The sequence below is a fragment of the Colobus angolensis genome, unplaced genomic scaffold (genome assembly GCF_000951035.1).
Source record: "Colobus angolensis palliatus isolate OR3802 unplaced genomic scaffold, Cang.pa_1.0 Scaffold160, whole genome shotgun sequence".
In the NCBI taxonomy this organism is placed as follows: domain Eukaryota; kingdom Metazoa; phylum Chordata; class Mammalia; order Primates; family Cercopithecidae; genus Colobus; species Colobus angolensis.
In genome coordinates, this window is record NW_012114711.1 from 2,356,997 (window position 1) to 2,369,143 (window position 12,147).

Here is a 12,147-nt window from a genome sequence, read left to right on the forward strand (position 1 = left end):
AAAAATTTTATTGACACATCATCAACATCTTCAAAAAATGCAGGTAATTCTAGTACTTTTTGACTTAAAACCTGTTAATTAACCTTTTTCCTACTGATGATGTAAACCAAGGGCTGAGAGAATGGCCAGGAAAGAAACAAACTCAAGCACCTGTTGGAATAGATGCCTTCACCAGTGGGGGCTGTACGGCTGTTTGGAAAGTCATAAGGGGAGCTTGAGGGGCAACAGCCACAACATAACTCGTCCCTACATCTACCAACCAGGTGACCCTGGACAAATTATTTCTTATCTCTGAGCCTGTGCATTTTCATCTGTAGATTGATGCAAGGATGACATGAGGAAAATATATGCTAAATGCTGGGAACAGTGGGTGGCTCAGAGAAAGCATAAAAAATATTAGCTACTATGGCTACAACCACCACCACCAGCCCCACTACCACTAACCCCACCACCACTATATTACCACCAGCAGCAGCAGCACCCACCAACCACACCCCCAGCACCACCACCTGGGAAGCCATAAAGATCATGGGAACAGCAACACCCTGATAGTGAAGATGCTGCCCAAACACTTACATCCCAGGTTATCACAAGTTCAGACCGGCTTCCGCCTCCTCCATTGACTTCAGAAGGAGGCACTTCTGGAACTGTACAGGTCAGAGAAACAGAGATGAAATGGTACTTGCATTAAGTAATATTTATCTAAAAGACAATGCAATTTTTAAAAATATTTAAAATAATTTAATCATTGGCATATTATTCATACATATGGATGTTTATGTACATATATACATTTATATATTTTTATGAGATCATCAAACAACATATTTACATGAAATCATTAAAAAATTCAAAATCTCTCAAACAAACATGACCAAGTTGGAAGATACTTTGCTAGTATGAGAGTTAATAAAACAAGAAAAAGTGATTCACCCGAGATGATGGGAAATCAATCCAGCATGAATGTTTAGCTTGTGACTATTTCAAGTAGAATATAATTCTGAGAACAACATTGGCTATATGTAAGGATGACCCAAACTCAAACCCTTGAATCTTGTTTTGAGGTATTATTTATAAACTTCACAGGGGCATCAGATTCTCACACTGAGAACTTTAGGCTTAGTGAACCCCAGGACAAAACTAGAATATACGTCCCATGAAAGTGGGTCTTTGGTATGGTCACAGCTGTACTTGCAGTATCTAGAAAGTGCTGAGCACACAGAGGATGCTCCCTAAAATATGTGTTGTGTGAACAAATGACCAGAACACCAGGGCAAGCACAGTTCCTCTATTTCTCATATTTCCTAGCATAAACATTATGTGCATTGTTCTGAGTAAAACAGCATCATGAAAATTATTGAAACATATTTGATGACTTCTGTCTTAGCTGAGTTCCTAAAGTGATTTACCAGCTCTATTTCAAACTTCATTTTAGTTAACATTAAGTAACATTACAGATTCTGAAAAGGCAAGTCTTTAGGTCTCAGTTGTCCCTATAATGTGATGCTATGTACACTTTCTAGTTTGAGTTTTAATACTGGGATATTTTTAGAATAATAAAAGCAGTCTTGTGGTCTGTGTGAATAGTTTTCTCACATGGAAATTCCTATCAATGATTCTTTCTTAATTCAACACTTGAAGTGATAAAACATACCTATTCATCAATTGCTTAAGCTCCTTCACTGAGCTTGGTGGCAAATGAGATTTCCTAGCAGCAGAACTCACAAATGTCATTATCCTACCAATTTGTCAATGCTTGTTATAAATGAAAACAGCACTTCCCTTGTTAACAGGGTAACTATGTCAGATAGTAATTATAACCTTAAGTGACAAAAACATATTCACTCAACATGCACTAATGATCATTTACAATGGACTGAACTCTTGGAAATGTCACACTACATCAGAATCACTTACACGTGTTTCTTTTGACAAATGCCATATGGCCAGTTCTGCCATTAGAAAGGTCAGATAATTGCAGCAATGGATTATTGAGGCCGACCCCCTGCTGGCCTGGAGTTCAGGGCCAAGGGAAATGGAAGTACACAGAAATCTATTAACCCATTACTCAGAAAACAAAAACACTAACCTGCCTCTTCAGTTCTTACTTTTTCTGAGGGTAAACTGGGTTCTCCACCTCCAATTTTATTACTGGCTACAACCCGAAATTCATATTCCACCCACGGGTTTAACTCAACTACAGTGGCTGTGTGTGTTTTCCCATCGATGACCTCAGGCACTACAAAGGAATATTTGAGAGGTAAGAGTCTTCATGCTTCAGCATTGACTTGAAATCCATTTGTATGTGTGCAGATGACCTCTGCCTCTCCCCCTTTACCTGTTGTGACGGTTTGCCAACCCACGGAGAAAGGTGTCCGAGCCTGGATGGAATACGATATAACTGGGCTATGGTTGTCTTTACCTTCTTTCCAAGAGAGTTGGGCTGTTGTATCTGTAATTTCATCTACTTTCACATTTTCTGGTGGTCCAGGTGAACCTAAGGAAGGCACAAATGGAAACATTGGGTAGCAATTTACATAAATGTCATCTTCTCCTGTCAAAGAGAAGAGAATGTCACATGACCACTTCAATGTCTCTGACTTTTCCCAATTTCCAAAGCACTTAGGGCAAAGGCCATTTACCTAGTAATAGAACAACTACTTCCCCTACCCCCCATTTCTGTTGTTAGATCTTAAATTTAGATGTGAGGCAGTAATTCCCAAACCGTAATACTCTCTGATTGCAGATGATATTCACTTTTAAAAGCCTCTGTTCAGCAGGATTCCTGTACCTTTCCAAATTCAATGTCCTTTACTCCTGGTGTGATGCCTTTCCCTTTAATCCACTGGTGTATCTCTGTAGTTCCCAATCTGATACCTAGATGTGTTTTATTTTATGATGTACTCTGGTCATTTGTCAGCCCAGCAGCAAATCAGTATCCTGGACAGCAGCTCAGGTTGGCAAATTTTCCCAGTCATTCTGAATAATCCTGATACTTTTTTTCTATTTTTAGAAAATTGTCCTACATATAATTATTCCCAAATCCTGATTATTTTGGAAGCAAACACACTGCACAATATTCTCTCTCAAATTAAATACAATCACTGAATTAATGACATGCTCAAAAACACATCAGCTTGGCAGCAGCTGTGGAATGCCAATTACAGTGAGAGCTATTTCAAGGGCAGAGTTGAGATTTTTATTTCTTTGAATTAGCACTCACCCTTATTGTCATATTCTCGGGTCTATGTGGGGGGGATGAAATCAATATTACAACTTGTATGCTCACATACTATCTCATCATGGTTTTTCCTCCAGTAAGGAATGCTGTTAAGATGTGAAGTTACAAACTCAAGGAGGCATAAATGTTTTACCTCTTACTATGAGGTCAGCAGCAGATGAAACACTGTCCACCCCCGTTTGCACCATACAAACGTATTTCCCACTGTGTTTCAGTTGAATGTTTCTGATCATTAAATCACCAGATGAACTCTGTTGGGAAAACAGGTAATGAATGCACCATTATTTAAAAAAAAAGAAAAAAAAAAAACACAAAGAATTTTGAAGTCTTGGCCAAAAACAACAAATTGCAATGAAAACTGTATTTAGGGAGCAAACCAAGGTGTTATAAGAGAGTAGATTGCTGCAATGGAATGTATGGAAATAAAAGCAAGTTGAAAACCATACATGACTGCAGTCAAAGATTTCTGTAGCCAAATAAACAAGAACCTTCCTCCTGGGCTTTATGGTTTCGAAAATAAATAAGGGCAAAGATTACAGTCTCAGAGTCTATTTACTTCCACCAGGGTGACACTTCTTTTTATATCCACTGCTCAGCACCAGCTCAACTCTCTTCTCTAGTCCCAACCCCTTTGCAATTATCTGCCTGAGAAGAAGAGGAACGCATGTGGGTATCTAGTGGGAGATAAATGCAGCACGACAAGGGGATTACTATGGTTGAAACACTTTTCTGAACACATTGGAGCTTAAAAAGCCTAAAGCTGTTTAATTCCTTGGCTGCAGAAGTTAGGGACAGTCAGCATGAAAGCATGAACCCCTCAAGAAGAAGAAATTAAAACAGTTTAAACCTTAAAAATAACAGCTAGTGGGGCGTGGTGGTTCAAATCTGTAATCCCAGCATTTTGGAAGGCTAAGGCGGGTAGGTCATTTGAGGTCAGGAGTTCAAGACCAGCTCGGCCAATATGGTGAAACCGCATCTCTACTAAAAATACAAAAATTAGCTGGGTGTGGTGGTGCACCCCTGTAATCCCAGCTATTCAGGAGGCTGAGGCACGAGAATCACTTGAACTTGGGAGGTGGAGGTTGCAGTGAGTTGAGATCGAGATCACATCACTGCACTCCAGCCTGGGTGACAGAGCAAGACTCTGTCTCCCCCTCCAAAAAAATAAAAAATAATAACAACTGTCCTTAAAGACATTTGCTGGCATTCCCCAAGAGCTAATTAACAGAGCAAATATATTTCTAAAAGCTCAATGTTAAATGGACCTCATTTTAAGAGAATGTAAAATTGTGTTAATAAAATGACTAACTGCAAGTCAGTTTCACACATTAGTAAAAATATGACTTGTAATAAAATGATTTCAAAACCAAAGCCCTTGGAAAATGATCATCAGTTCATGTCTGGTAAAGAGAAAGAAGCAATAAGTAGCATTTATCTTATTAATTAAAAGAAAAGTTTTAGTCTTGAGTTTTTGTAGTATATATAGCAAGATGAATTCTATTATCCTATTTTTAGGGAATTTCCTAAAATCTTCTATAGGGTAATTTCTTAAATATTGCTTCCCATCTTTAGGATTCTTAATGGGTTACATATTCTCTGTTAGTTGTACTGTATAGTTTTAGATGAAATTGGTGAGGACTGGAAGAAGACAGATGGGAAATGATTGATGGTTGTAATTAAATGATAATCCAGAAACTGTTAAGCTTGCATGTTTTACTTTCATCAAGTTAAAAAACTTTTTTCTTTCCCTGTCTCCCTCTCCTTCTCCTAGGGTTATTTAGAAATGTATCCCCAGGACAAAAACCTTTAATGCTTGCTGACCTTTAGAAACTCTTCAGGTTTTACGAGCTCCATATACTCACAGGAGGTTGATTATCATTTCTATAGAAATCTCTTATTTTCAGTGAAGAACTGTTAGTAGTAAATGCCATCCAAGGCATTGGGGTAAGCTTTTTAATCTTGCCAACCTTTATTTGCTTATTTTGAATACATCTGGGTAAAAGAGAATTGTGTCGGGACTTCATGTCCTCACATATCTGGATACATCTTTTAGGCACAATGGCTGGCTTTGTTTCTAGAAGGAGTAAGGAAAAGTTTGGTGGTGGACTTCTGACTTCCATTAACTCTTGGCACTGACAGGTGAAGAGAGAGAAATACCTGCATCATAAAAAATGAAGCCATGTTTCTAAAGAAATATAGTCAGGGGAAATATAATTTTTAATTATCCTTTTACATTGCACAGTAGAAAAAGGAAGCAATTAACTAAAACGAGTTGAAATGGAAACCATTTTTTTCAGCCCCAACATGGACTTGAGTGTATGAATACATAAATGGAGAATAAAATTTGACAGAGTATAAGAGAGATTCTCTCATTATTTTTTGTCTCTATCAATAAAATATATTTGCATTATTCCTCTTCTAATGCTCTCTCTCTCCCACTCTATGATCTTTTAAGGGAGCACTACACAGAGACAAGATTTATCTTAACAAAAGTGCATGCATTGTTTGCTATGTTAGATTCATTCAAGGACAGAAAAGTGTCTAACACATGGCCCTTGCTCTCTAGGATGTAAACTCAAGTCAGGGTAAAAAGGTGGTATAAACATGTGAAACAAGTTATGTTTACAAATTTAGAAAGTATAATTCACAAAAGTTAAAGTCACATGGCATATACCATGACTAGACGATGGCAAAATGAAAGAGACAGACATTTCCAAGTTCTGCTGAAGATGTAGAACTGGAACTCTTACTGCTGAAAGGAGTGTAAATTGGTACAATTACTCTGGACAATTGTTTAGAAGCATCTACGAAGGCAGGGCATACATGTAATTTATGACTCATCAGTTCCATTCCTAAGTATATACCCTACAGAATGGCATGCATCTGTCTACCAAAAGACATTTACAAGAATGTTTATAGTTATTATCCCTACTAGCTAAAAACAGAAACTACCCTATCACAGCCAAGTGGACAAATAAGTAGTGGAATAATTGTTTAACAAAATCCTATTAGGCCATGAAAATGAATGAACTGCAACTACATAGATCAACATGGCTGAGTTTCAAAAGCATGGAGGATATAAACCAGATGGAAAGGAGTATGTGATCATGACTAATCATATGAGAAGGCTGGATTGTGGCTACCTGTGGAGGTATGGTAGTTTTGGGATGAAGCACCATGAGGACATCTAGGATGTGGGTCATCTTCTGTTTCTTGTTTTCAGTGCTGGTCACTTGAGTGTGCTCATTTTGTGAAAATTAATTCTGTTATCCTCTTATGACTTGTGCATTTCTTGGTAGAATACAATGCTTACCAAAATGCAGTTATGATTATGCACAGCTATACCCCTAAATGCTCAGCTTTCAATAGGGTCATAGATGGTAGAAGTCAAGTAACATGACTGTAATTCTAAACTCCAACTTCTTTCACGGGAATTAAACATCTAATAATAGTAATTTAATTAAAATGTTATTAGCATATCATCATTTCTTATCAAGATGCAATTGAGTATTCTAAGGCATTTAAGAAAAGAAAAAAGGTAAAAGAAACTCCAAAAAGAAGTTTCACTTATATCAAACTAATTCTTTTCCCCATCAATTTATCATTGTTAGAGAATATAGTTAGTTATTAATTAAATGTGATAAAGGGTATGAGAGAGAAATGTCCAAAAATAAACTCGGTAAAAATAGTTGAAATGGGATGAAATAGTACTCGATGGATTATTTACCATATTTATAAATATACTTGCATCTAATATTTAGAAATAATAAGAAACATATTTGCCATTCTTTAGAGTATAAAATAATTCAAATAACACAACACTAACCATCTTTGGATAAATTCTTAGAAACATTAATAATACTTTGAATAAAAAATAGCTTATCTGTTAAATTAGTTTGTCTTTGTTTGCATTATTTTCCGAGACTTCATTTCCCCCCACCTCCTCAAGCAGAAAGGACCAGAATTGAGAAGGTGCAAATTCATAGCTTTATTTTCTTCTCCTTATATCTCTATTTTGCTTAAAACTTCCCCTCAAAGCCCACTAGTGTAATTCTTTTTTTCCAGAAAGTACATCTTTTTTTCTATGATGCTGTCCACAATTTACTCAGGAAAGGAGTTTCTGGAAGTAAGAGAGGTCTATTCCAGTATTTTACATTTGAGTGTAAGAAGCAGGATATGATCCTCTAAGTCATACAAATTGAGTTTCTTTTCCAAAGCATCACCTATTAAAAATAAGATCATTCATTCAAAAACTGTTTATAAAGCAACTATTCTACTTTAGTGGCTGGGAATACAATGCTGAAGGCAAGAAAAAAAAACAGACCTTATGTTCATAGGGCATAGAGTTGGAAGACAGGCATTAATGAAATGACTACACAAATCAATGTAAAATTATAATGTAATGCAAACTCAAAGTACATTGGGGGAATCTAGAACTTTCTGGGACTTCAGTGAACTGCTCATTGAGCTAAGATTTAACATATGAGCAGAAGTTGTCCAGGAAAAGTGGATAAAAAAATAAACTACACTAGGATACTCAGGCATGTGCAAAGACCTAAGGTAGGTAAGAACATGGTTTATTTGAGTAACTCAAGAAGGAGAGCTGAATGGGGCGGGCAGGGGATAGGGATGGCAGGGGTAGAGTTAATCCACAAATTGTTAGTCTGTCCCCAGAAAATAAAAAGTTCACTGTAGCTGACTACAAGTTCCTATTTACATCTTAATGACAGTAATAGTTTTTCTTTCTTGTATTTTTACAGTATCTACTAAGCTAGAATTACTTTATTACTCAATTATTTGTCCATCTAATCCTATAGGTTTCTCTTAGAAAAAAAATCGTATTTCCATAATATGTTACAGGTATTAACAGTAAATGGTATGCCAAAGCATCGTTGAAATAAATGCTAAGAGGAAATCCACTGTATATCAAATGAAATAGGAGAGGATCTGATTAACTTTTCCCCTGTATTTTCTTAGATGATGACACTAACAGAATTTTTTATGTAATTTAAAAACCACTCTGCACTAAAGAAAAAAAAAAAAAAAACAAAAACACTACCTGATTTGATAACCCATACCAGATAAAAATAAATAAGCAGAAAGATCATCACTAATTACAGGTAGGCTGAAAATACATTGTGGTATCTGCCACCTGCTAAAATCAAGGTTTAAAATAAACTTTGGAATTAGGGGAACCTCTTGAACATTACAAATGTTGTATGAACTTTCAGTACAATAAATTATAAGTAAAAAACGAATTCCCTAGTAAGCACTCTCAATGTAAATGCTGCCACTGGACTGCCAAGAAGCACAATTTTCCAGTTTAAGAAAAAAAATTACATTTTGACGGCTATTTGGAACTGAGGTTGAATAGGCAGTCCTCTTTTTTTTTTTTTTTTATCACTTTACACAGCCTGTTATTGCAGCGCTTCCAATATTAATCATTCATCCCTTCACTGGGTTGCCTTCCAAACCCTGACATTACATGTAAATCATCTCCAGGTGCCTTGAAAACAGTCGAACCTGTAAGTTCCTTCTGGAACCTGGTTGGTGTTTTTCTCTGTTAAGTGTCCCTGAAGGAATAGGTGGTGATGTGGCCCACCTCTGCATTTTTGACCACACAAATTAAACCTTGCCCCCACCAATGCCAAACGGCTACATCAAATTCACCTTCGTTACTAATGGACGCTACTCATCCAAAAAGCAGAAAGAATTGGCAGCCACTGAAACATGAAAACAGGCCCTAACATTGTCAACAGTTTTAATTTTTCTGACTGATTAACAATTTCAACTGTCACATGGTTGTCTGAACAGGTGATATTTAAGACAGGTAAGATGCAATCAGTTAATATCAAAATTTGCTCTACTTTCTTGGGAACCAATAAAACTGGAATAATTGCTCCATTACAGGATTTTGAGTCCCAGCTTGTTCCATCTTATGTGTTTCAAAAGAGTGACACATCAAAGATCACAAAAACTTGGTTGAAGGCACTTCATGCATATTTTAGGTTGTATCAAGTGCCCGCGGTGCCTCAAAGGTATCAGCTTTTTAATTTCAACATCAAGTTCATATTAAAACAACTTGGGAATTTTTTTTTTTTTTTCTGGGCAGTGGGGTGTGTTGATTTTGATGGAGTAAGAATTGGTGATCTCAGGATGCCTAGCCTGCTGTCCCAGCAAGCTTAACCCAGTGTTTTCTACATTTAAATCATTAGAGTCACGTCTTCACAATTGTTTTTGCCATATCCTAGTACCAAATGTTCTATTATTACTTAATTTTTTCTTAAACTGATTAACTTTCTTCAACTTAATATGGGAATTGACATATAAGATGTATATTCTTATCCTAAATGGAAATCTGCTCACCAAAATAATAGTTACCTAGCAAAATTAATACAATGAGTAGAAAATTATATAATATTAGACACTGTCCAAAATAATTTAAATGCTCACTAAGCTGGACACGGTCAAAGTCCCTGAGCCAGAGACTTTTGCTCTGTTAATTAAAGATTAGCAAGTATTAGAAAATGGCTAATGACAGGCCTAATACCATGTTTAACCATTTATTTACTTACTTATCTATTTTTGAGATGGAGTTTCACTCTGTCACCTAGGCTGGAGTGCAGTGGCACGATCCTGGCACCCTACAACCTCTGCCGCTTGGGTTCATATGATCCTCCCACCTCAGCTTCCTGAGTAGCTGGGATGACAGGCATGTGCCACCATGCCCAGCTAATTTTTGTATTTTTAGTAGAGACGGGGTTTCACCATATTGGCCAGGCTGGTCTTGCACTCCTGACCTCAAGTGATCCACCCACCTTGGCCATTCTCTTTGATTTAATCTAAATGATTGAAATACAATTGAAAATAGAATAACTCTCTCATTCTATGTTATATTATTTAATGCCACCTGTTGAGTACAGAGTCTGTGTTTTGAAAAACACTGTGCTATCCAGTTTGCTAAACCCATTAGTTCTCAGTGCTGGCTGTACTGTAAATTCACCTGGGAAATCTTTTTAAGAAAATACCAGAAACACCTAGGTCACATCCAGAACAATTAAAAATTAAAATGGACTAGAGAGAGGAGACTCTGTAGGTGATTCTAATGAGCAGTTAGGGTAAAAACAATTATTAGACCTCTTGGGATATTACATTCCTTATGTTTACTCTTCTTGGAAGGTATAAAAGGCTTCAGATAATTGCTCTGATTTCTCCTAACTCTAATATTTAGGTGTACTATATACTGCTGAACTCATAAGCTGAAAGTAATACTCTTATACATATTTTCACCTTGAGAGATGGGCAAGAAAACTAGTATTTGTGAAATAGGTACTATGTGTCAAGCCCAAGGCTCATTTCCTTGACATGACATTGCCTTGGTGTGCTCGTCATAATTTTAAAAGCAATAGTCATCGATGTAATTCAACAAGGTGATAAATTGCTATAGATACATACATAAATTTACTGCTAATCAACCTCAGTCATTCTAGGATTACTCTTGATTGATGTGACAATTCTTGCATTAAATTAAAATACTTCAAGTCAAAAGAGCTTACTCTGAGTAACAGTTTAACTTGTAGATCCAATCTCATTATTTTTGTCTTACCTTTATATTGCAAGTATAGAGAGTAGATCTGCCTCTTGTAGAATGATATGAATGTTACGTAAGAGAAAAGAAACCCATTGATATAAAGGAATAAAGAGCCATTGTTTCATAGAAACTTGATCATGTTATGCCAAACGCCTTACATTTACTTGAGTTTCAATTGCTATTGCTATATAACAAATTACCCCAAACCTTAGTGGATTAAAAAATGATCATTTATTCTGTTCAGTAATGTGTACATTGAACAGGTATCTTGAGGACTCATCTCCATTGGACACCTGACTAGGTGGGGTGGCTTGATTAGAGACTGGCAAGCTTGTTTACTTGGCCAGCAAGTTGGCATTGGCTGTTGGGAGTTCAGCAGGACGCGGGCTGGGACCTTGGTTCCTATTGAGAAGGATCTGTTCACAGTCACGTGGGGTTCTTAATACTATAGTGGATGGATACCAAGAGTAATTGTGCTAGTGGAACAAGGTAGAAGTGAATACATTTTTAGAAACTAGCTTCAGGAATCATATTGTATCACTCCTATTGTTTTTTATTGGTCAAGACATTCACAAAAGTATACTAAGTTTCAGGAGGAGAGGCATAGATTTTACTACTTCATAGGGAGCAGTGTCAAAGTCGTGCTGTAATAAGAGCATATTGGATAAGATATGTTGCTGCAGCCATCTTTGGAAAACACAATCTGCCACAGCCTTCCAAATCCATTCTGCACCTGCCATACTGCCTCTGCCTTGGGCGGTGACCTACATGGACCAAAGGGAAAGGTTCCCTTATACTCTGCCAGTTTCTTGGGATCCTCTTACAAGATCTGAGGGAGAGAGGACAGTGAGTTTAGGGTATTTATCCACCAAGATTCATCCTTGCAGGCTCCTTTGAGCTGACCGTGGCAAGAATCCAAGATAGGTTATTTATTTATTTAAAGCAAAACTCTGGACTAGACACCCTTCAATTTATGTCAGTAGCCTGTGTGTAAACCAGAGAAAGAGCTCCCAATGGCTCAGAGAGAATAAATTTATATCTTCTCCCAGGAGAGTTGCTCCCAAAGAGATAACACTATTTTTATTACAATCACAGACCAATGTAGTCTGGCAATTCTCTTGATACTTCAGAAGTGTGAATTTTTCATCTCAAAGTCATATTGAAAAAGACAAAGAAGGAAAGACTAGGTTTGATATCAACTGTGACTATCAATAGACTATTTTTCTGGTAAAGAGCATGATCTAAAATTTTAAAGTTAGGATAAGAAAAAAAGGTTTATAAAATCAGAATATTTTCTATAAAACTAATTTAGAAA

The 12,147-nt window shown here is 36.7% G+C and overlaps 1 protein-coding gene across 1 annotated transcript in view; it reads right to left on the reverse strand.

The window, feature by feature from the left end:
• Positions 1-12,147, reverse strand: part of CNTN3 (contactin 3 (plasmacytoma associated)) — a 256,281-nt gene that overhangs the window by 35,531 nt on the left and 208,603 nt on the right. Inside the window, exons 13-16 of the mRNA XM_011937219.1 lie at positions 3,375-3,492; positions 2,339-2,497; positions 2,090-2,239; positions 577-647 (exon numbers count right to left, since the gene is read on the reverse strand). Coding sequence (XP_011792609.1) covers positions 577-647; positions 2,090-2,239; positions 2,339-2,497; positions 3,375-3,492 — 498 coding nt within the window. The remainder of the gene's footprint in view (positions 1-576; positions 648-2,089; positions 2,240-2,338; positions 2,498-3,374; positions 3,493-12,147) is intronic.